The 22,576-nt window shown below is 45.9% G+C and overlaps 1 protein-coding gene across 1 annotated transcript in view; it reads right to left on the bottom strand.

Annotated features, from left to right (window-relative positions):
* Positions 1-22,576, bottom strand: part of LOC138270102 (uncharacterized) — a 76,897-nt gene that overhangs the window by 30,100 nt on the left and 24,221 nt on the right. The window contains exon 2 of the mRNA XM_069218845.1: positions 13,550-13,645. Coding sequence (XP_069074946.1) covers positions 13,550-13,645 — 96 coding nt within the window. The remainder of the gene's footprint in view (positions 1-13,549; positions 13,646-22,576) is intronic.

Genomic DNA, 22,576 nt, shown 5'->3' with positions numbered 1-22,576 from the left:
GGGGGTAACTGGTCCAAAGAAAGTTGTGGTAGCTTCAGATTTACCTGTAGACTGTCTATTAGGGAATGATTTGGAGACATCAGCTTGGTCAGATGTGGAGTTGGAGGCCCATGCAGCAATGCTGGGCATCCCAGGGCATATTTTTGCTTTGACAAGGGCTCAGGCCAAAAAGCAAAAAGGACAGGGAAGCTTGGATCCTGGAACAATGGACCAAGTGCTCCCTAAAGCTAGGGCTAGTAGAAGCAAACCACTTCCTACTATCCCTCCCTCTACAGTGGATTCTACTTCTGAGGAAGAAGAATTCCCTCCCTGTGCAGAACCTACACCAGAGGAGCTGGAAGCAGACACTGCTGAGCTTTTGGGTGAAGGGGGGCCTGCCAGGGAGGAGCTGAGTGTGGCACAGCAAACCTGTCCCACATTAGAGGGTCTCAGACAGCAAGCTGTCAAACAGGCTAATGGGGATGTCAGTGACTCTCACAGAGTTTACTGGGAGGACAACCTCTTGTACACTGAGCATAGGGATCCTAAACCTGGAGCTGCCAGGAGATTAGTGATTCCTCAGGAGTACAGAAAGTTCCTCCTAACACTGGCACATGACATTCCCTTAGCTGGGCACCTGGGTCAAATGAAAACTTGGGACAGATTGGTACCATTGTTTCATTGGCCTAGGATGTCTGAGGACACAAAGGAATTTTGTAAGTCCTGTGAAACCTGTCAAGCCAGTGGCAAGACAGGTGGCACTCCAAAGGCACCCCTTATCCCACTGCCTGTGGTTGGGGTTCCCTTTGAAAGGGTAGGGGTTGACATAGTTGGCCCCCTTGACCCTCCTACTGCTTCAGGCAATAGGTTTATCTTGGTGGTAGTGGACCATGCCACAAGATATCCTGAAGCTATTCCTTTAAGGACCACTACAGCTCCTGCAGTGGCAAAGGCCCTCCTGGGTATATTTTCCAGGGTGGGCTTCCCAAAGGAAGTAGTATCAGACAGAGGAAGCAATTTCATGTCTGCATACTTAAAGGCCATGTGGAAGGAGTGTGGTGTAACTTACAAGTTCACAACACCCTATCATCCACAAACAAATGGACTGGTGGAGAGATTTAATAAAACTCTCAAAGGCATGATTATGGGACTCCCTGAAAAACTCCGCAGGAGATGGGATATCCTTCTACCATGCCTCCTTTTTGCCTACAGGGAGGTACCCCAGAAAGGAGTGGGCTTCAGCCCCTTTGAACTTCTTTTTGGACACCCTGTTAGGGGTCCACTCACACTTGTAAAGGAGGGTTGGGAACAACCTTTAAAAGCTCCTAAGCAGGATATTGTGGATTATGTACTTGGCCTCAGATCAAGGATGGCTGAGTACATGAAAAAGGCCAGTAAAAACCTTCAGGCCAGCCAAGAGCTCCAGAAGCAATGGCATGATCAGAAGGCTGTTTTGGTTCAGTACCAACCAGGGCAGAAAGTGTGGGTCTTGGAGCCTGTGGCCCCAAGAGCACTCCAAGATAAATGGAGTGGACCCCACACAATTGTTGAAAAGAAGGGTGAAGTCACCTACTTGGTTGACTTAGGCACTGCCAGGAGTCCCCTTAGGGTGCTCCATGTCAACCGCCTGAAACCCTACTATGACAGGGCTGATCTCACCCTGCTCATGGCAACAGATGAGGGACAGGAAGAAGACAGTGATCCTCTACCTGATCTCTTCTCTTCCACAGAACAAGATGCTCTTGTGGAAGGTGTAGTTTTGGCTGATTGTCTTACTGCTGAGCAGAAAGATAATTGCATAAATCTCCTAGGACAATTTTCAGAACTCTTCTCCATTGTGCCAGGCACCACTTCTTGGTGTGAGCACACTATAGATACTGGAGACAGTTTACCTGTCAAAAGTAAGATCTATAGGCAGCCTGACCATGTCAGGGACTGCATAAAGCAAGAAGTTCAGAAAATGTTGGAACTAGGAGTGGTTGAGCACTCTGACAGTCCATGGGCTTCTCCTGTGGTACTGGTACCAAAACCCAATTCTAAAGATGGAAAGAAGGAAATGAGGTTTTGTGTAGACTATAGAGGTCTCAACTTGGTAACCAAAACTGATGCTCACCCTATACCCAGGGCAGATGAGCTCATAGATACACTGGCATCTGCCAAGTATCTAAGCACTTTTGATTTGACTGCAGGGTATTGGCAGATCAAATTGTCAGAAGATGCTAAACCTAAGACTGCATTTTCTACCATTGGAGGACATTACCAGTTTACTGTAATGCCTTTTGGTTTGAAAAATGCACCTGCCACTTTTCAGAGGTTGGTGAACACAGTCCTGCAAGGGCTGGAAGCTTTCAGTGCAGCATATTTGGATGATATAGCTGTCTTTAGCTCCAGCTGGGATGATCACCTGGTCCACCTTTGGAAAGTTTTGGAGGCCCTGCAAAAGGCAGGCCTCACTATCAAGGCTTCAAAGTGCCAGATAGGGCAGGGTAAGGTGGTTTATCTGGGACACCTTGTTGGTGGGGAACAGATTGCACCACTTCAGGGGAAAATCCAAACTATTATTGATTGGGTTCCCCCTACCACTCAGACTCAGGTGAGAGCCTTCCTAGGCCTCACTGGGTATTACAGGAGGTTCATTAAGAACTATGGCTCCATTGCAGCCCCTCTTAATGACCTCACATCCAAGAAAATGCTTAAAAAGGTATTATGGACAGCAAGCTGTCAGAAAGCTTTTGAGGAGCTGAAGCAGGCCATGTGCTCTGCACCTGTCCTGAAAAGCCCTTGTTACTCTAAAAAATTCTATGTCCAAACTGATGCATCTGAATTAGGAGTAGGGGCAGTCCTATCACAACTTAATTCTGAGGGCCAGGATCAACCTGTTGCTTTTATTAGTAGGAGGTTGACCCCTAGAGAAAAGCGTTGGTCTGCCATTGAGAGGGAGGCCTTTGCTGTGGTCTGGGCTCTGAAGAAGTTGAGGCCATACCTGTTTGGCACTCACTTCATTGTTCAGACAGACCACAAACCTCTACTTTGGCTAAAACAAATGAAAGGTGAAAATCCTAAATTGTTGAGGTGGTCCATATCCCTACAGGGAATGGACTATACAGTGGAACATAGACCTGGGAGTAGCCACTCCAATGCAGATGGACTCTCCAGATATTTCCACTTAGACAATGAAGACTCATCAGGTAATGGCTAGTCTTATTGTCCTTCGTTTGGGGGGGGGTTGTGTAGGAAAGTACCATCTTGCCTGGCATGTTACCCCCATTTTTCACTGTATATATGTTGTTTTAGTTGTATGTGTCACTGGGACCCTGGTAACCCAGGGCCCCAGTGCTCATAAGTGTGCCTGAATGTGTTACCTGTGTAGTGACTAACTGTCTCACTGAGGCTCTGCTAATCAGAACCTCAGTGGTTATGCTCTCTCATTTCTTTCTAAATTGTCACTAACAGGCTAGTGACCACTTTTACCAATTTACATTGGCTTACTGGAACACCCTTATAATTCCCTAGTATATGGTACTGAGGTACCCAGGGTATTGGGGTTCCAGGAGATCCCTATGGGCTGCAGCATTTCTTTTGCCACCCATAGGGAGCTCTGACAATTCTTACACAGGCCTGCCACTACAGCATGAGTGAAATAACGTCCACGTTATTTCACAGCCATTTTACACTGCACTTAAGTAACTTATAAGTCACCTATATGTCTAACCTTTACCTGGTAAAGGTTAGGTGCAAAGTTACTTAGTGTGAGGGCACCCTGGCACTAGCCAAGGTGCCCCCACATTGTTCAGAGCCAATTCACTGAACTTTGTGAGTGCGGGGACACCATTACACGCGTGCACTACATATAGGTCACTACCTATATGTAGCTTCACCATGGTAACTCCGAATATGGCCATGTAACATGTCTATGATCATGGAATTGCCCCCTCTATGCCATCCTGGCATTATTGGTACAATTCCATGATCCCAGTGGTCTGTAGCACAGACCCTGGTACTGCCAGACTGCCCTTCCTGGGGTTTCTCTGCAGCTGCTGCTGCTGCCAACCCCTCAGACAGGCAGCTGCCCTCCTGGGGTCCAGCCAGGCCTGGCCCAGGATGGCAGAACAAAGAACTTCCTCTGAGAGAGGGTGTGACACCCTCTCCCTTTGGAAAATGGTGTGAAGGCAGGGGAGGAGTAGCCTCCCCCAGCCTCTGGAAATGCTTTGTTGGGCACAGATGTGCCCAATTCTGCATAAGCCAGTCTACACCGGTTCAGGGACCCCTTAGCTCCTGCTCTGGCGCGAAACTGGACAAAGGAAAGGGGAGTGACCACTCCCCTGACCTGCACCTCCCCTGGGAGGTGTCCAGAGCTCCTCCAGTGTGCTCCAGACCTCTGCCATCTTGGAAACAGAGGTGCTGCTGGCACACTGGACTGCTCTGAGTGGCCAGTGCCACCAGGTGACGTCAGAGACTCCTTGTGATAGGCTCCTTCAGGTGTTAGTAGCCTTTCCTCTCTCCTAGGTAGCCAAACCCTCTTTTCTGGCTATTTAGGGTCTCTGTCTCTGGGGAAACTTTAGATAACGAATGCATGAGCTCAGCCGAGTTCCTCTGCATCTCCCTCTTCACCTTCTGATAAGGAATCGACCGCTGACCGCGCTGGAAGCCTGCAAACCTGCAACATAGTAGCAAAGACGACTACTGCAACTCTGTAACGCTGATCCTGCCGCCTTCTCGACTGTTTTCCTGCTTGTGCATGCTGTGGGGGTAGCCTGCCTCCTCTCTGCACCAGAAGCTCCGAAGAAATCTCCTGTGGGTCGACGGAATCTTCCCCCTGCAACCGCAGGCACCAAAAAGCTGCATTACCGGTCCCTTGGGTCTCCTCTCAGCACGACGAGCGAGGTCCCTCGAATCCAGCGACACCGTCCAAGTGACCCCCACAGTCCAGTGACTCTTCAGCCCAAGTTTGGTGGAGGTAAGTCCTTGCCTCACCTCGCTGGGCTGCATTGCTGGGAACCGCGACTTTGCAAGCTACTCCGGCCCCTGTGCACTTCCGGCGGAAATCCTTCGTGCACAGCCAAGCCTGGGTCCACGGCACTCTAACCTGCATTGCACGACTTTCTAAGTTGGTCTCCGGCGACGTGGGACTCCTTTGTGCATCTTCGGCGAGCACCGTTTCACGCATCCTCGTAGTGCCTGTTTCTGGCACTTCTCCGGGTGCCACCTGCTTCAGTGAGGGCTCTTTGTCTTGCTCGACGTCCCCTCTCTCTGCAGGTCCACTTTGCGACCTCCTGGTCCCTCCTGGGCCCCAGCAGCGTCCAAAAACGCCAAACGCACGATTTGCGTGTAGCAAGGCTTGTTGGCGTCCATCCGGCGGGAAAACACTTCTGCACGACTCTCCAAGGCGTGGGGGATCCATCCTCCAAAGGGGAAGTCTCTAGCCCTTGTCGTTCTTGCAGTATTCACAGTTCTTCAGCCTAGTAAGAGCTTCTTTGCACCAACCGCTGGCATTTCTTGGGCATCTGCCCATCTCCGAGTTGCTTGTGACTTTTGGACTTGGTCCCCTTGTTCCACAGGTACCCTCAGTCAGGAATCCATCGTGGTTGCATTGCTGATTTGTGTTTTCCTTGCATTTTCCCTCTAACACGACTATTTTGTCCTTAGGGGAACTTTGGTGCACTTTGCACTCACTTTTCAGGGTCTTGGGGAGGGTTATTTTTCTAACTCTCACTATTTTCTAATAGTCCCAGCGACCCTCTACAAGGTCACATAGGTTTGGGGTCCATTCGTGGTTTACATTCCACTTTTGGAGTATATGGTTTGTGTTGCCCCTATCCCTATGTTTCCCCATTGCATCCTATTGTAACTATACATTGTTTGCACTGTTTTCTAAGACTATACTGCATATTTTTGCTATTGTGTATATATATCTTGTGTATATTTCCTATCCTCTCACTGAGGGTACACTCTAAGATACTTTGGCATATTGTCATAAAAATAAAGTACCTTTATTTTTAGTATAACTGTGTATTGTGTTTTCTTATGATATTGTGCATATGACACTAGGTGGTACTGTAGTAGCTTCACACGTCTCCTAGTTCAGCCTGAGCTGCTCTGCTAAGCTACCATTATCTATCAGCCTAAGCTGCTAGACACCCTATACACTAATAAGGGATAACTGGGCCTGGTGCAAGGTGCAAGTACCCCTTGGTACTCACTACAAGCCAGTCCAGCCTCCTACACAAAGCAACAAAGGGGGTGAGCAGGGGTTATCTTAGGAGTGTGACCCCCGTTACCCTGACTAGAGTGACAGTCTCTACTTAGACAGGGCATAAGCTGTCTGCCAACTAGAGACCCTATTTCTAACACCTTATATGTGTCTAAGCGGTAATTTCTGATCCGTGAGGAGTAGTGTGGGCATGTTTAGTATGTTTGGAGTAGTAGTGAGAAATCCTGCTTACGGCTGTAGATGGATTTTACATTACTATTCTGGAAATGTCACTTTTAAAAAGTAGGCATTTCTCTATGCTTACAACTCAGGGGCTTTGCAGCCTGACTCCAATCCACATCTGGGCAGAGTGACAGCTTCACTTTGTGCATAGTCCCCAGACAGCCATCCATCAGGAAGGGTTAGGTGTGACATGGTCTACATACCAGTGGTCTTCCTGCGCTGGGAGAGAGGGAGGCGGGTGCACTACACACTTGAATAGGTTATGTCCTCCCCTACACAAAGGGATTGTTTACCCCCTACTGATGTCTGCAGCCAGAGTAGGGGAGAAGGGACATTCTTGGAACTGGTCAGAGATGGCTGGAAACTTCTCCCACCTTCTAGAACCTGGGCACCTAGAGTATAAGTACAGTGGCTCTCACCCCGTGATTTTTAGAGTACATTTGGGACTGGGGCTGCACCTCTGCTGGAAGGACTGCTTGACTGCACAAAGGAATCATCTGGACTACTCTTCTGTGGTTGCCCTGCTACATGCTGCCTTTAGGACGTCCTGGATTGTTTTTCTGCTTGTTGCCCTGCTGTTAGCTGCTCCCTACCTTTGAGGTTCACTCAACACTATTGGGCTTCCAGGAAGCATTGCTAAATAGCCAATTACTTTATTGAGCTGGCCTGCCTGACACCTTCATGCCCCGCAAGTGCCTTTCAAGGAGACAACCTGTGAAGAAGAGCTGTTTACAGCTCCTTGGCATTTTCTCCAAACAGTGCAGGAGGTATGTTGTATCCTCCTCTTAGTGTATGAGGAGTGTCTACAATTGTTTGACAATTTACACCAGTGCCTACTGAGTGCTTTGCTGCTTTCACCTGATGGTATGGTCTTACTGTGTCATGATAATGAGTGTGCCCTCAGGGGTTGCTTCGTGTGCACAAACATAATTGGTTTATGTCACTTGGGAAATGTTATGCAAGCACGGTGGTGCTTCTAGAGTGCATATGGTGTAAATGCCGCTTTGATCTAAGAGATATGTACAGGGTTGTGACCGTATGCCCGGTGCTTATCAATAACGTTTCTTGGTATATGATTTATGTACAATATACTTTATATTGTCATACCTCTTGGTGTGGAGTCTTGTTTGTGGTATATCTATTGTGTCACTGCTGTGAGTGTGTTGCACAAACGCTTTACACGTGACCTCTGGGGATAAGCCTGACTGCTCTGTGCCAAGTTACGGGGTTGAGTGCAGGTTATCTTTCGAGTGTAACTCACTCACCCTGACCAGAGTGGTGGATTCTGTCTGGCTGAGGTGAAGACAGTGGCCACCCAGAAACCCCATTTCTAACAATACTCACAAGAGGAGTGGGGGCAGGATCATGAAGAAGGGCAGAGCTGTGAGTAGAAAAGCCATTATTTATACACTCTCTTTGCCTACAAACAATGCTAACAAGCTATTTTAATCATGTGCCCCCTGCAAGGACTTTCATGTACCACAGGTCTCAGATTTTTTTTTTTTTTTTTTTAAGGGGATTTATGAGATTACAAGGGGCATTGGATGGAGAAGAGAGGACATGGCTTGGTTTCAGGAAATGTGAACACCTCTCTGGTGCTCTAAGTCAACCAACCTGACTGAACATATAAAGGAGGGACCCAAAGCACCTTGTATCATGCACAGGTGTGCTATGGTCAAAGCCTCAACATGTGTACGACAAAGTAAGCAGTAGTTAGTGTGAGACACAAAGGACGCTCATAGGTGTTAGAATTCAAGGAGTGGTCATGGGGAATGTTGTCCTATCCAGGTCAGACAAAGAGGGTCTGTCTTGGGTGAAAAGAAAGACCTGCAGAGTAGACAGGTAGACAAACAGGTGAGAATCAATGCTGACAATCACAGGGCAGGAAGAGCTGCTGCCAAAAATAAACATGTAGGTACCACTCCCAAACATGGCTTGTGAGGTGTCTAACAGGTTGGAAGCAGGAAATAGAACAGAAAAATAGACCAGTAATGCAGTACTTCACGAGGGGTGCGGTGGGAGGGTCCTCCCGCTGGATTATCTTGAAGAGTCTCCTCTATATGTACCCGCACCCCATTCATAATCACCCTCCCTGCAGATGTTCGTGTCACAACTCTGTGATGCTGAATCTAGGCAGAGGCACCCAGATCTCATCCATACAGTGATTGTTTGAAGCTCACACACATACAGGGTGTAGGAGGCTGGACTGGCTTGTAGTGAGTACCAAGGGGTACTTACACCTTGCACCAGGCCCAGGTATCCCTTATTAGTGTATAGGGTGTCTAGCAGCTTAGGCTGATAGATAATGGTAGCTTAGCAGAGCAGCTTAGGCTGAACTAGGAGACGAGTGAAGCTCCTACAGTACCACTAGTGTCACTTGCACAATATCATAAGAAAACACAATACACAGATATACTAAAAATAAAGGTACTTTATTTTTATGACAATATGCCAAAGTATCTCAGTGAGTACCCTCAGTATGAGGATAGCAAATATACACAAGATATATGTACACAATACCAAAAATATGCAGTATAGTCTTAGAAAACAGTGCAAACAATATGTAGTTACAATAGGATGCAATGGGGACACATAGGGATAGGGGCAACACAAACCATATACTCCAAAAGTGGAATGCGAACCACGAATGGACCCCAAACCTATGTGACCTTGTAGAGGGTCGCTGGGACTGTAAGAAAACAGTGAGGGTTAAAAAAATAACCCACCCCAAGACCCTGAAAAGTGAGTGCAAAGTGCACTAAAGTTCCCCAAAGAGCACAGAAGTCGTGATAGGGGAATTCTGCAGGAAAGACACAAACAAGCAATGCAACAACAATGGATTTCCAAACGAGGGTACCTGTGGAACAAGGGGACCAAGTCCAAAAGTCACAAGCAAGTCGGAGATGGGCAGATGCCCAGGAAATGCCAGCTGTGGGTGCAAAGAAGCTGCTACTAGGCAGTGGAAGCTGAGGATTCTGCAGGAACGACAAGGGCTAGAAACTTTCCCTTTGGAGGATGGATGTCCCACGTCAAGAAAAGTCATGCAGAAGTGTTTTCCCGCCGAAAGACCGCCAACAAGCCTTTCTAGCTGCAAATCATGCAGTTAGGGTTTTTGGATGCTGCTGTGGCCCAGGAAGGACCAGGATATCGCCAATTGCGTCAGGGGATAGAGGGGGCATCCAGCAAGACAAGGAGTCCTCTCAGAAGCAGGCAGCACCCACAGAAGTGCCAAAACAGGCACTTCAAAGAGGAGTGAAATAGTGCTCACCAGAAGTTGCACAAAGGAGTCCCACGCCGCAAGAGGACAACTTAGAAAGTCATGCAATGCAGGTTAGAGTGCCGTGGAACCAGGCTTGGCTGTGCACAAAGGATTTCCACCGGAAGTGCACAGAGGCCGGAGTAGCTGCAAAAGACATGGTTCCCAGCAATGCAGTCTGACGTGGGGAGGCAAGGACTTACCTCCACCAAACTTGGACTAAAGAGTCACTGGACTGTGTGAGTCACTTGGACAGAGTTGCTGTATTCAAGTGACCTCGCTCGTCGTGCTGAGAGGAGACCCAGGGGATCGGTGATGCAGTTCTTTGGTGCCTGCGGTAGCAGGGGGAAGATTCCGTCGACCCACGGGAGATTTCTTTGGAGCTTCTAGTGCAGAGAGGAGGCAGACTACCCCCACAGCATGCACCACCAGGAAAACAGTTGAGAAGGCGGCAGGATCAGCGTTACAGAGTTGCAGTAGTCGTCTTCGCTACTTTGTTGCAGTTTTGCAGGCTTCCAGCGCGGTCAGCAGTCGATTCCTTGGCAGAAGGTGAAGAGAGAGATGCAGAGGAACTCTGATGAGCTCTTGCATTCGTTATCTAAGGAATTCCCCAAAGCAGAGACCCTAAATAGCCAGAAAAGAGGGTTTGGCTACTTAGGAGAGAGGATAGGCTAGCAACACCTGAAGGAGTCTATCAGAAGGAGTCTCTGATGTCATCTGCTGGCCCTGGCCACTCAGAGCAGTCCAGTGTGCCAGCAGCACCTCTGTTTCCAAGATGGCAGAGGTCTGGAGCACACTGGAGGAGCTCTGGGCACCTCCCAGGGGAGGTGCAGGTCAGGGGAGTGGTCACTCCCCTTTCCTTTGTCCAGTTTCGCGCCAGAGCAGGGCTGAGGGGTCCCTGAACCGGTGTAGACTGGCTTATGCAGAAATGGGCACCATATGTGCCCATGAAAGAATTTCCAAAGGCTGGGGGAGGCTACTCCTCCCTTGCCTTAACACCTTTTTCCAAAGGGAGAGGGTGTAACACCCTCTCTCTGAGGAAGTCCTTTGTTCTGCCATCCTGGGCCAAGCCTGGCTGGACCCCAGGAGGGCAGAAACCTGTCTGAGGGTTTGGCAGCAGCAGCAGCTGCAGTGAAACCCCTGAAAAGGCAGTTTGGCAGTACCAGGGTCTGTGCTACAGACCAGTGCGATCATGGGATTGTGCCAACTATGCCAGGATGGCATAGAGGGGGCAATTCCATGATCATAGACATGTTACATGACCATATTCGGAGTTACCATTGTGAAGCTACACATAGGTAGTGACCTATGTGTAGTGCACGCGTGTAATGGTGTCCCCTCACTCACAAAGCCGGGGAATTTGCCCTGAACAATGTGGGGGCACCTTGGCTAGTGCCAGGGTGCCCACACACTAAGTTAATTTGCACCTAACCTTTACCAGGTAAAGGTTAGACATATAGGTGACTTATAAGTTACTTAAGTGCAGTGGTAAATGGCTGTGAAATAACGTGGACGTTATTTCACTCAGGCTGCAGTGGAAGGCCTGTGTAAGAATTTTCAGAGCTCCCTATGGGTGGAAAAAGAAATGCTGCAGCCCATAGGGATCTCCTGGAACCCCAATACCCTGGGTACCTCAGTACCATATACTAGGGAATTATAAGGGTGTTCCTTTATGCAAATGTGAATTGGTGAAATTGGTCACTAGCCTGTTAGTGACAAATTTGGAAAGCAGAGAGAGCATAACCACTGAGGTTCTGGTTAGCAGAGCCTCAGTGAGACAGTTAGGCATCACACAAGGAACACATACAGGGAACATACATATGAGCACTGGGGCCTTGCCTGGCAGGGTCCCAGTGACACATAGACTAAAACAACATATATACAGTGAAATATGGAGGTAACATGACAGGCAAGCTGGTACTTTCCTACACAGGGTGACCCTGTGACTGAGATAAAGAGGAGTGGAGGGGGTGCGAAGACGACTACTGCAACTCTGTAATGCTGATTCTGCTGCCTTCTCTTTAGTTTTTTCTTCTCAGGCATAATAGCTCATCAAGGCACTTTCCTGTCATCAGCATCTATTCTTGAAGTCCCTAAACTTGAAAGGGGGGCTGAGATCTGTGGTTATTATCCTTCTTGATCAGGGCAGTTTGTTTACTGCTTCATATATCAAATTGAAACAGCTAGAAGCCTCTTAGTTTGTGTCACCAGTGAATGTCGGTTGAGAGACCTCTAGAATTCCAGACAACTCACTTCTGTTTTACTCCCGGGCCTAACCAGCATTACCTTGGTGGTATTGTGTGTCAGAGATTTGTTAAGTTTGACATTAATACTTAACCGCACCGCCATGTGATCAGATCATGTGACTGGGAGGGAATCCTTCAGCTGTAGCTCTGGGTGATTTGAGTAAATGCCGCCCAGTATGTGACAGTGAATTCACCAATTATTTAAGATCAAATCCCATTAAAGTGTCAATATGTGCTTTAGAGTCTTTATAATGCAGATATTCTCAATGCAAAGTAAAATCCTCTAATACGGGAAAGTTTTCAGATTGCAAGCTCCCTTTGAGGAAGTCACTAAGGGCTTCTAAGAATTAAGGGTCTCATTATGAGTTTGGCAGTCCCACCGTGGAACCACCATACTCACTGGGAGAACGCCACCGCCATGGTGGGGATGTTTCCTCCAAGCATATTACAATGTTCCCAGCAGACTGACAATGGGAAAGAGGTTAGGATATTGGCCTTGGCAACCTTAATATCCTAACACTCCAGCTTCCCCAGACTGTGCACTGTCAGCAAAACCGACAGTCCTGGGCAGGGGGGGCCTTGCACTGCCCGTGCCCTGGGCATGGCCAGTGCAGGGGCCCCCTGTGGCCTCCTGCACTAGCTTCCTCCCAGCCTTTTTGCTGGTGGGCTCCCCATCATAAATAGGCTAATGGAAAGAGGGGTTGTAATCAGCAAAGCGGAGTTGACTTTAGAGCTGCCATGGCTGGTCTTTAGGCGGGTTCGCTCATGGTCATGCAATGCGGAGGTCAGACCGCCACAGCCGTCCTAACACCACTTCTTGAACCGCCAGCCTGGTAATTAGGCCATTAATTCTATGAGCAGGTGTTTGTAGACTATTAGCCCATAAAACATGGAACTGTGGTATAATCTACAGCTAAAAGACAGAGCTGTAAAGTGTGGTGCAGAGTAGAGTATAGTGCAATTGAGTGCAGTGGCATGGATTGTAGTAGTGAGAGTTGAGTGTTAGTGGTGTAGAGTGCAGTAACATAGAGTTCAGTGGTGGAGAGTGCAGTGTTGCAGAGTTGAGTGCAGTGACACAGAGTCTAGTAGTGAGAGTAGAGTGGCGTAAAGTTCAGTGGTGGAGAGTACAGTGACCCAGAGTGCAGTTGTGTAGAGTACATTACATATTGCACTAGTTTGCATATTTTTTTTTTATCTCACATTTAGAAGTCACATCAGTTACCAGTGCTCGACTTTTTAGCACAGAACATGTCTCAAGAGAGATTTTTTCTACTTGACAGATATCTTGAGAGACTCCTAAAGGTATCTCAGTAGAGTTTTTTACACAAGGTGCCCTTCATTCAAGATGACGCTAGATACCAGAATATCACATTTCAGTATGGAAGCTGGACTTTGCAGCATGTACAGGGGATTTCACGACTAGAAAGAAGGTCTATGGCATCAGTAATAAGTTTAGATTCTGATGGAGCTGCCTCAGCCTTTCATTCTGCAGAGGGGATAGAAAGAGCAGTGACAGCATATGTTGTTCCATCGCCTGTGTGTGGTGCAGGAACAAACAGCCAAAGAGGCCTCAGAAGACGTCCTTCTTCTTCAGACACCAATAAACCCAAAGAAAAGCCCAGACCCAAGCCTCACCTTAAACTCTGCGAGGTTCTGCTGCTCCTGGGCTTCCAGGCTGGACATCTCTGCCAGTTCTCTCTTCAGGATGTCCAGAGTGTTGTGTATCTTCAGCTGAAAGAGTGGTAATGACATGTGTTATAAGTAGCGTATATGTTCATTAATATTGATAAAAAAGTGCCCTCAAGCGCATTGACGCTGACAGCTACCAGATAAGAAGCACCCAAAGAGAAGACGAGAAAATCCAGACATTGAGCAATTTACAACTAGGGAGAATCTGCTGGTTCTTCAGGCTAAGGGGAGTTTATTCCACACCTTACCTGTGGAGGGAACAAGACTCCTGCCCCCCGTCTTGCATCTAGGATTAAAACTGCTCTCACTGCAGCTGAGTGCAGAGGGCTCCTTGGCCTTGACCCCCTGAGCTGTCTTCTCAGGTATTCGGCACCAGTCCCGTGAAGTGATTTATGTGACCAACAAAGAGCCTTAAAGGCCTCTTCTTCCCTGACAGGAGATGGTGAAGGTCATCAAAGACTGAGAGACTGAATGAGGTTCAGCTCTTTTTCTTAGAAGTTTGAAGCTGGAGTTTAATTGGAAAGTGCTCTGCGATGCCTGGTAAAGGCCATTGCAATAGTCCAGGCTGGACATGTATTTCACTTGTTTCTCAGCTCATCAGAAGGAAGAGATTGCACCTTCTCTTCTTCAGGGCAGAGACCTGATGACACTTGAGTAATACTCATTGCACAGCAACAATACTGTATGGGCAGCACCCCCACCAGGTGATTTCAGTAGTAATCGAGTCAGGACAGCTTAAATTAGGTTCTTTATTTACAGCCCCAGACACGTAATACCTCTGGATCCACTCCGTATCTTCTCCTCAACTGTCAAACCCCCGAATCCTCAACCCACAACATTCTATGTTTCCTCATGCGCTGTGGAATCCAAGAGACGTGCTGGCTCGTGAACAACGTGACTTTGATTCACGTTACAACACATCTTCCTCTTTTACATTCAATTGAAATAAACATACACTTAATAACTGATATCTTTTTACATACATGAACTAACAAACAAATACATTTTTATAAACACAACACAATGGATGAATGAATACTGACTCTTCAGACTAACAACTCATCTAGCCTGTGTGGTGTTAAGTAGTATGAACACATACAAAATCATCAAACCTTTTTGGTTTGGAAATGATTCTACCAAATCTTCCAGTATTGGTTTGGCTGTTCTTGTTTGTATTATTCTGCAAGTTTTGAGCACCAGAAGTTGCATCGTCCTGAAATGAAGTCTGATCCCTCTTATCAGTTTGTGCATCTGAATTAGGCACTTCCTTATCTACTTCAACATCAGTTTCTAACCAATCATAATTCTTGACTGTCTCTCTCTCAGCATGTATGTCATTCCTACACTTTGCGATTCTGCCCAAATGCAACACTTTCCCATCGCTTAACTTAACTGAGTTACGGAACACTTCCCACACTCTGAGAGGCTCAGAAAATCTACTTTCTCCCTTCCAAACTTTCCTTTCTTTCCTAACTCTAACCCAATCTCCCCATTTCACATTAGATTCTCTGGTTCCTATTTTCCTGTCATACCATTCCTTATATGCTTGATGGGCCAAATTAATGTTCTTTCTCACTATCTCTGGTGACCACTCAGCCTTTTTTTACTGAAGATAACTAACCAAGATCTTTGCCAATAGCTTCACAACCCCTCATCAAAGAGAATGGGCTTTCTTCAGTGACACTACTAGGAGTAATTCTATAAGCCCAAATTAACTTATACAATTCACTTTCCCAGTTCAAACCATTGCTTTTAGCCAGTTGGATGCTACCTTTGATGACCCTGTTGAAGCGTTCCACTAAACCATTTCCCTATGGATGGTACAAAGAGGTTGTTTTTTGAATGATACCATTTCTTTTTAAAAATGTCTTGAATTTCTCAGCAATAAATTGAGGTCCATTGTCAGTAATTAATATCATAGGTAGACCTTCTCTCATAAAAATTCCATCTAAAAATGAAATGATCCTTACACATTCTGCCTTATGCACAATTTCAATCTCTGGCCATTTTGAAAAATGGTCTACTGCAACCAGAATGTATTTACATTCACATTCATTAAATTCCACCAGACATACTACATCCAAACCAATTTTCTCCCAGGACATCTCAGGGCATATAATGGGTGATAGAGGTGATTTAAATGTTTTCTGGCATTTATCAGACTTATTACACTCCATACAGTCTCATATTTTCCTTTCAATTTGTGTATCAATACACGGCCACCAAGACTTGTTTTTAACTCTTTGTTTAGTTTTTGATATTCCAAGATGCCCTTCATGACATAAATCTAATATTTTCCTCCTAAGAGATACTTGAGGTACTGCTCTCCCACATCTGAACATTATGTCATTCTCTAAAATAAGTTCATTTCTTATTTCCCAGAATGTTTTTTCATCTGTCCCTAGTTCTTTTTTGTTAGACCAACCCTTGTTTATGTAACATGCTATTTCTTTTAATTTCTCATCCTTATTCCAGCCCTTTTTCCATTCTGTAATGTCAATGCCTTCCATTCCATCATCAAATAATCCAGCCATGCAGCTTTCATCATCCAACACTTCATCTGTATCACTTACAGGTAATGACATTCTACTTAAAAAATCTGCTACTGACCCCCGGCCAATACTGAACATCATAAGTAAAGTCTAACAATTTTACTGACATTCTGCTCAATCTTGTGGCGGCATTTAGCAAGCCTGCAGTTGTTAACACTTTTGTCAAAGGTTTATGATCCGATCTTAACAATACATGGAGTCCCCACACAAATTGTTCAAAATGATTCAATGCCCAAACACAAGCCAGTGTTTCCCGTTCTATAACCGAATATTTTTCTTCAGCTGGAATCAACGAGAGTGATGCAAAGGCAACAACCCATTCTTTGTTCACATCGTCACACTGGGTCAATACCGCACCCAACCCTTTATTGCTTGCATCAGTTGTAACAATGGTCTTGCATTTTGGGTCAAACCGTTTTAGAACCGGTGCATTACAAATATCCTCTTTCAAATTTTGAAATGCATTTTGACAATCTTTTGACCAAAGAAATTTTGTTTTGTTTTTAAGTAGTTGTCGTATATGGTACGTTTTTTTTTTTTAAGTCCATAATGAACTTAGAATAAAATTCGATTAAACCCAGAAAAGCTCTTACATCATCTTTCCCAGTTGGACATGGAGAATGTTTGATGGCTTCCACTAGAGCTTGTTTGGTTTAATGCTATGTTTGCTGATACTATGGCCCAAGTATTCCACTTCATTTTGAGCAAATTTGCACTTATTATATTCTATTGTTAACCCCTTTTCCTTAATAGTTTCCAAAACTAATTTCAACTAGTTGTCATGCTCCTCCTTATTTTTCCCCATAATCAGGATATCATCTTGAAAAAACATCACTTCATCGATTCCACCAAAGAGGTTACTCACAATCCTCTGGAACATCGCAGCAGCTGATGCCAAACCAAAAGGTACCCTGGTAAATCGATAACATCCAAAAGGTGTTATGAAAGTTGTGTATTTTTTACTACCCTGGTGTAAGGGCACCTGATGATAAGCCGATTTTAAATCAATAGTTGAAAACCAGCCCACATCTTTTGTTGCAGCAAACATTTCATTAATACGGGGTAATGGATACTGATCAACTAGAAAGAATGTTTTTATTTAATTCTCTAAGGTACACACGCAATCTTACCTTCCCATTGGCTCGCCTAACTACCTCTAACGGAGACACCCATTCAGCTGATTCAACTTGCTCAATAATGCCATCCTCCTCCAGTTTCGCCAATTCTTGGCGGACCTCCTCTTTAATGGACAAAGGTATGTGCCTGACTTTATGAACACAAGGAATCACTGAAGACTTTAATTTTATTTTGTGTACAAAATCATTAAGCCTCCCTATCTTCCCAGAAAATACTTCCGGATATGCCTCAAACCATTCTTCTTTCTTTATATTGATATTACTCTGAACCGACAACACTGGTTCAGGGTTGTTAGTATCTAATATTATTCCTAGATCACCCTGGTCAGCCCAACCTAAGACTGACGGTCCCTTTTTAGATACGTACAATTTGCACTAGGCCTTTCTATCCTTGAATTGAAATTCTAGTTCACGTAAACCCAAAAATTCAATTCTGTTTCCTGTATAACTCTTGGCTACTACATCAGATTTGTTAAGATGTGTGCCTAATTCTCCCGCAATTTTGTTTTTCCACACATCCTCGTATGGTAAAGGGTGATCCAGAATCCACAATTACATTAATCATCACCCCCCCAATATTCAATTCACACATAGGTTTCCTCCTCTTAACTTGCTCTACATCTAAGATGTCATATTCAATGCAAAAAACATGGTGTACATTGGTGTTCTCATAATCATCAGAATCGGAGTCACTGTCCTCCCTGATACATTTAACGTTCATTTTGTTGTTTCTGTTTTTCCTTCTGCAAACCTTTGCATAGTGACCTACCACATGACAATGGGAACACTTTTGATTTCTTGCAGGACATTCCTTAAAGAATGCTAAATGGTCAGTGCTCCCATACCTGTAATACCTTTTTTGACCCACATTCATAGTTTTAAAATCTCCAACAACTTTACGTCTGGTGTTCGTGTCTTCTTGTAGACCTTTCTTATCTTCATCCCCTTTCCAGTATTTTGTACTTGAAATTTTGCTAACTTCTTTTACTTCCTGTTTGTCATCCATAACTGCTTTGGCAAATCTTCCTGTGAGTTCCGCTTTCTTTACCAGAGCTATTACCTCCTTTAAGGGTGCTTCGCCGTTGACCCACAATTTATCCTGAATATTTGGATTGCTTGAATGCATAATGATTTGGTCACAAATGAGTTCTTCATGCAGAGATCCAAAACAACATGTTAATGCTAGATTACGAAGTGCTGCCACATAGTCATCAACGCTTTCAGATTTACCCTGCTTTCTCCGGAAAAACGTGTACCTATCCACAGCAACACACACGATAGGTGAAAAATGTGAATCAAGGTCTTCTAATGCATGCATAAATACATCTCCACCCTCTCGTGGTTTCTTTTCTACTTGGTTGTACGTCTTAAGCCCTCCTGGACCTAAGCAATATAGTAATACCTTCTTCTTTTTCTCAAGAGAGAAATCTTCTTCTTCAAAAGTGTCAATATAATTGCAAAAGTATTCTTTCCATTCCTTCCAAGGCATAGTGGGTTCACCATTTGCAGGTAAAAATTGTTGTGGATGAGTTACATTTAATGTATTTAATGCACACATGTTTGTTGAGAAGCTTGAGAACAAAAGGTTAAATATAATGTACTTCCTGCAATTTACTTAATCCCAAAATTGTGTTTGACGTCTTCAAAAGTACAAAATGGATGTGAAATATACAGAAGCATTCACTGTAGGATCGTTGGCCTGTAATTTATTCAAAGCATGTGTGAGCACATAATGATTTGTGCCAGTAGATGGCACACGCGTATTAACAATGTAGCAGTGTTCCTTGAATGATCACAGCACCATGAAACAATTAGTCGTTCTGCGCTCACAAAATTAATGGTTCCAATTAATTGATCTGCATAAATGTATAATATCAGCAGCTGTGCGCATTAGTGAATAAGTCTGTCAATAACAGCCCGTCTCCACACTGATTCCTTGATCATAGGAATGTGCGCACCTTGTATTTCAAACCGTAATGCGGTATCAACGCAGGTCAACGCACATGACTTTTGAACAATTAATCATGACATGACAATTCTTACATAACCCTCTGTCGTTTCCTCACAACTGGTGAACGAATCTCCGTCATTTCCTCACAACTGGTGAATGAATCTCCACTGACAGCCCTGCATGTCCAGGGCTATCCCATCCTCGTCGCCAATTTCTGTAGTAATCGAGTCAGGACAGCTTAAATTAGGTTCTTTATTAACAGCCCCAGACACGTAATACCTCTGGATCCACTCCACATCTTTTCCTCAACTGTCAAATCCCCGAATCCTCAACCCACAACAGTCTATGTTTCCTCATGCGCTGTGGAATCCAAGAGACGTGCTGGCTCGTGAACAACGTGACTGTGATTCACGTTACAACATGTGCCCCCTGTTAATAAGGGATACCTTTGTCCTGCACATGTGTTGTGGTGGATGGGGCACACAGGCTCTTACACCGCCACGTGGGAAGTGGTGCACAGTCAGTGCTCCTCCTGAGAGTGATCCCGAAGAACCCCCAAGTACCACTCACAGGGGACACTGCACTCTCCGCCCCCTCTCCAAATCAGGACAGCCCTCAACCTTCATTAGAAGATGGAGAAGGGGCTTTTAAACCACTGTTCACCTTTCACTGCAGCACTCGCCCCAGCACAGGTGAGTTTGCATTATTTGTGTAACTTAAGCCGCAGCCTCAGTCTGCTCTGGGCGCACCCTCTTAGGATGTGCCCCAGTACAGATGTGGCCATACCCCATTACATAAAAAGGCACCATTATAAGGGCAAGTCTGCCATCCAGCCTGGTGGCGGTGGGCAACACAGGCAGCTGAGGGCTGCTCCCCATCGACTACACAGGCAGCTGTAAGCCTCCAGGCTGGGGGCACCTTTTCTGCATAAACTGATAACGGTATGAGGCCCAGATTTCCCAGGAGATGAAGCACAAGTGTTCCCAGAGTGAGAACATTTTAAAATAAGCATTTGTAATCCCAGTACATCTGACTTTAGTATTGAAGAAGTTGTAAACACAGGCGTGGAGGAATTCCATCTGCATCTCTTGGCACATTGAAGCCAAATCTATGTGTCTGGGCTGTTATCTCCCAAGAAGATGCTCAGTGCCACAAGGTACATGCAATTTGATAATCCCTTTACAACAGCAACCATTTGTTGCGATTTGGCAATACCTGAGGTGCAGGCTCCAGGTTATGCCCTTTATCCCTGACAACTAATATTGACCCCTGGCCACCCACATTGACCTCTGGCCTGCCACACTGACCCCTGGTCTGCCACACTGACCTCTGTCCTGACACACTGACACCTCACTTGCCACACTGACCCCTGGCCTGCCACACTGACCTCCCACACTTACCCCTGGCCACCCACAATGATCCCTGGCTACACACAATGACCCCCCAGCTGCCAACACTGACCCCTGGCCTTTTGCGCTGAACCCTGACCACCATCACTGACCCCCGGCCTGCCACACTGACCCCTGGCCTGCTTCACTTACTCCTGGACTGCCACACTGACCCCTTCCCTGCCACACTGACCTCTTGCCACCCACACTGACCCCAGGCCTGCTGTGCTGATGCCTGGCCTGCCACACTGACTACTGGCCACCCACTCTGACTCCTAGCCTGACACACTGACCACTGGTCACAAACACTGACCCCTGGTCTGCCACAGTGACCCCTGACTACCCTCACTGACCGCTGGCCTGTAGTCTGTGACCCAAGTGAGGCTACAGCCACTAGTCCATGCTATTGAAGTCAGTGCTACAGGAGCAGATCCACTTAGCACCACCAGAGCTGCAGGTCCAGCGGGCAGGAAAGGTGCAGCTGGACTGTAACCAGAGCCACACTGCAGAGGAATCTGCCCTGTGAACAATGGGCTTTTTACACATGTGAACTCTTTGTGACAAATGCCAATAAAATGCTCTACACATTAACTAGCTGATAATCCAGAGCGAACAACACCTGGCTGGACAGTACAGCTTCTAGAGGAGGACTTAGGCATCAGAGGGCATGTTGCGTCTTACTGGGAGCGCAGAAGAGAATACACCCTGCAAGTACTTGTTTATAACTAGGGATAACCATTGGGCTGGACATTGCATTATTATGTCTGGTGGTTGACACATTCTGAGCTCTTGCCCCCTCCTCCCCAACATTGCCTCCCTGAGAAGCCTTTGACTGATTTTCCTTTTTACCCTGGAAGTCAAATTCAGAAAAGATGACCCTGGCTCACTCGGAAGAGACACAGAAGGATAGGCTACAGGGAACCAGAGGCAAACTATCACCATAGGAGTAGCCCTACGCGCCCTGGGCCCCTGAACATGGTCTGACATATCTACATCAACACTTTCTGAAGAGGGCATGCAGGGCCTGCATAGCCATCCATAAAGGACACAACAATGATTTCCACAATCGACAGGTATGTGTGGCCACAATGGCTTTCTCAGAGGCTCACACTCACTGGGGGTTAAAGTGAACACCCACATCCTGTCCTGCAAAGTTACAGTGCTGAGTGAAATTACAGAATAGACTGTGAAATTGTGCGATGGAAGCTTTCACTGATGTTTGTGCTACATGTGTATGCGTGTGAGTGTGTTTGTGAGTGCATGTGTGTGTGTGCTGCCTGCGTGTGTGTACTGCCTTTGTGTGTGTAAGCTTTCCATGTAATTGCGTACTCTGCACTTGTGCTTTGTCTGTTTATATACTTGTGCTAAATGTGTGCATCTAGGTGTGCTACGTGTGTGCACATACAATATGGTCTCTTGCTGTGTGTGTGTCCATTTACTTGTACTATGTGTGTGTATATACAATACAGCCCCTTGCTATCTGTGTTCATATACAATAAGGCCCCTTGCTGTGTGTGTATATACACAATAAGGCCCCATGTTGTGCGTTCGCATATAAAATAAGGTCCCTTGCTGTGTGTGCGTATATAGACTAAGGTCCCTTGCTGTGTGTGTACATATACAATAAGGTCCCTTGCTGTGTGTGTGCATATACAATAAGGTCCCTTGCTATGTGTGTGCATATACAGTAAGGTCCCTTGCTGTGTGTGTGCATATACAATAAGGTACCTTGCTATGTGTGTGCATATACAATAAGGTCCCTTGCTGTGTGTGTGCACATACAATATGGTCTCTTGCTGTGTGTGTGTCCATTTACTTGTGCTATGTGTGTGTATATACAATACGGTCCCTTGCTATGTGTGTGCATATACAATAAGGCCCCTTGCTGTGTGTGTATATACAATAAGGCCCCATGTTGTGTGTGCACATATAAAATAAGGTCCCTT

The sequence above is a fragment of the Pleurodeles waltl genome, chromosome 2_1, assembly GCF_031143425.1.
Source record: "Pleurodeles waltl isolate 20211129_DDA chromosome 2_1, aPleWal1.hap1.20221129, whole genome shotgun sequence".
Taxonomy (NCBI): domain Eukaryota; kingdom Metazoa; phylum Chordata; class Amphibia; order Caudata; family Salamandridae; genus Pleurodeles; species Pleurodeles waltl.
Note: the sequence above shows the minus strand (reverse complement) of the source record. Positions and strands in the feature narration are given on the sequence as shown.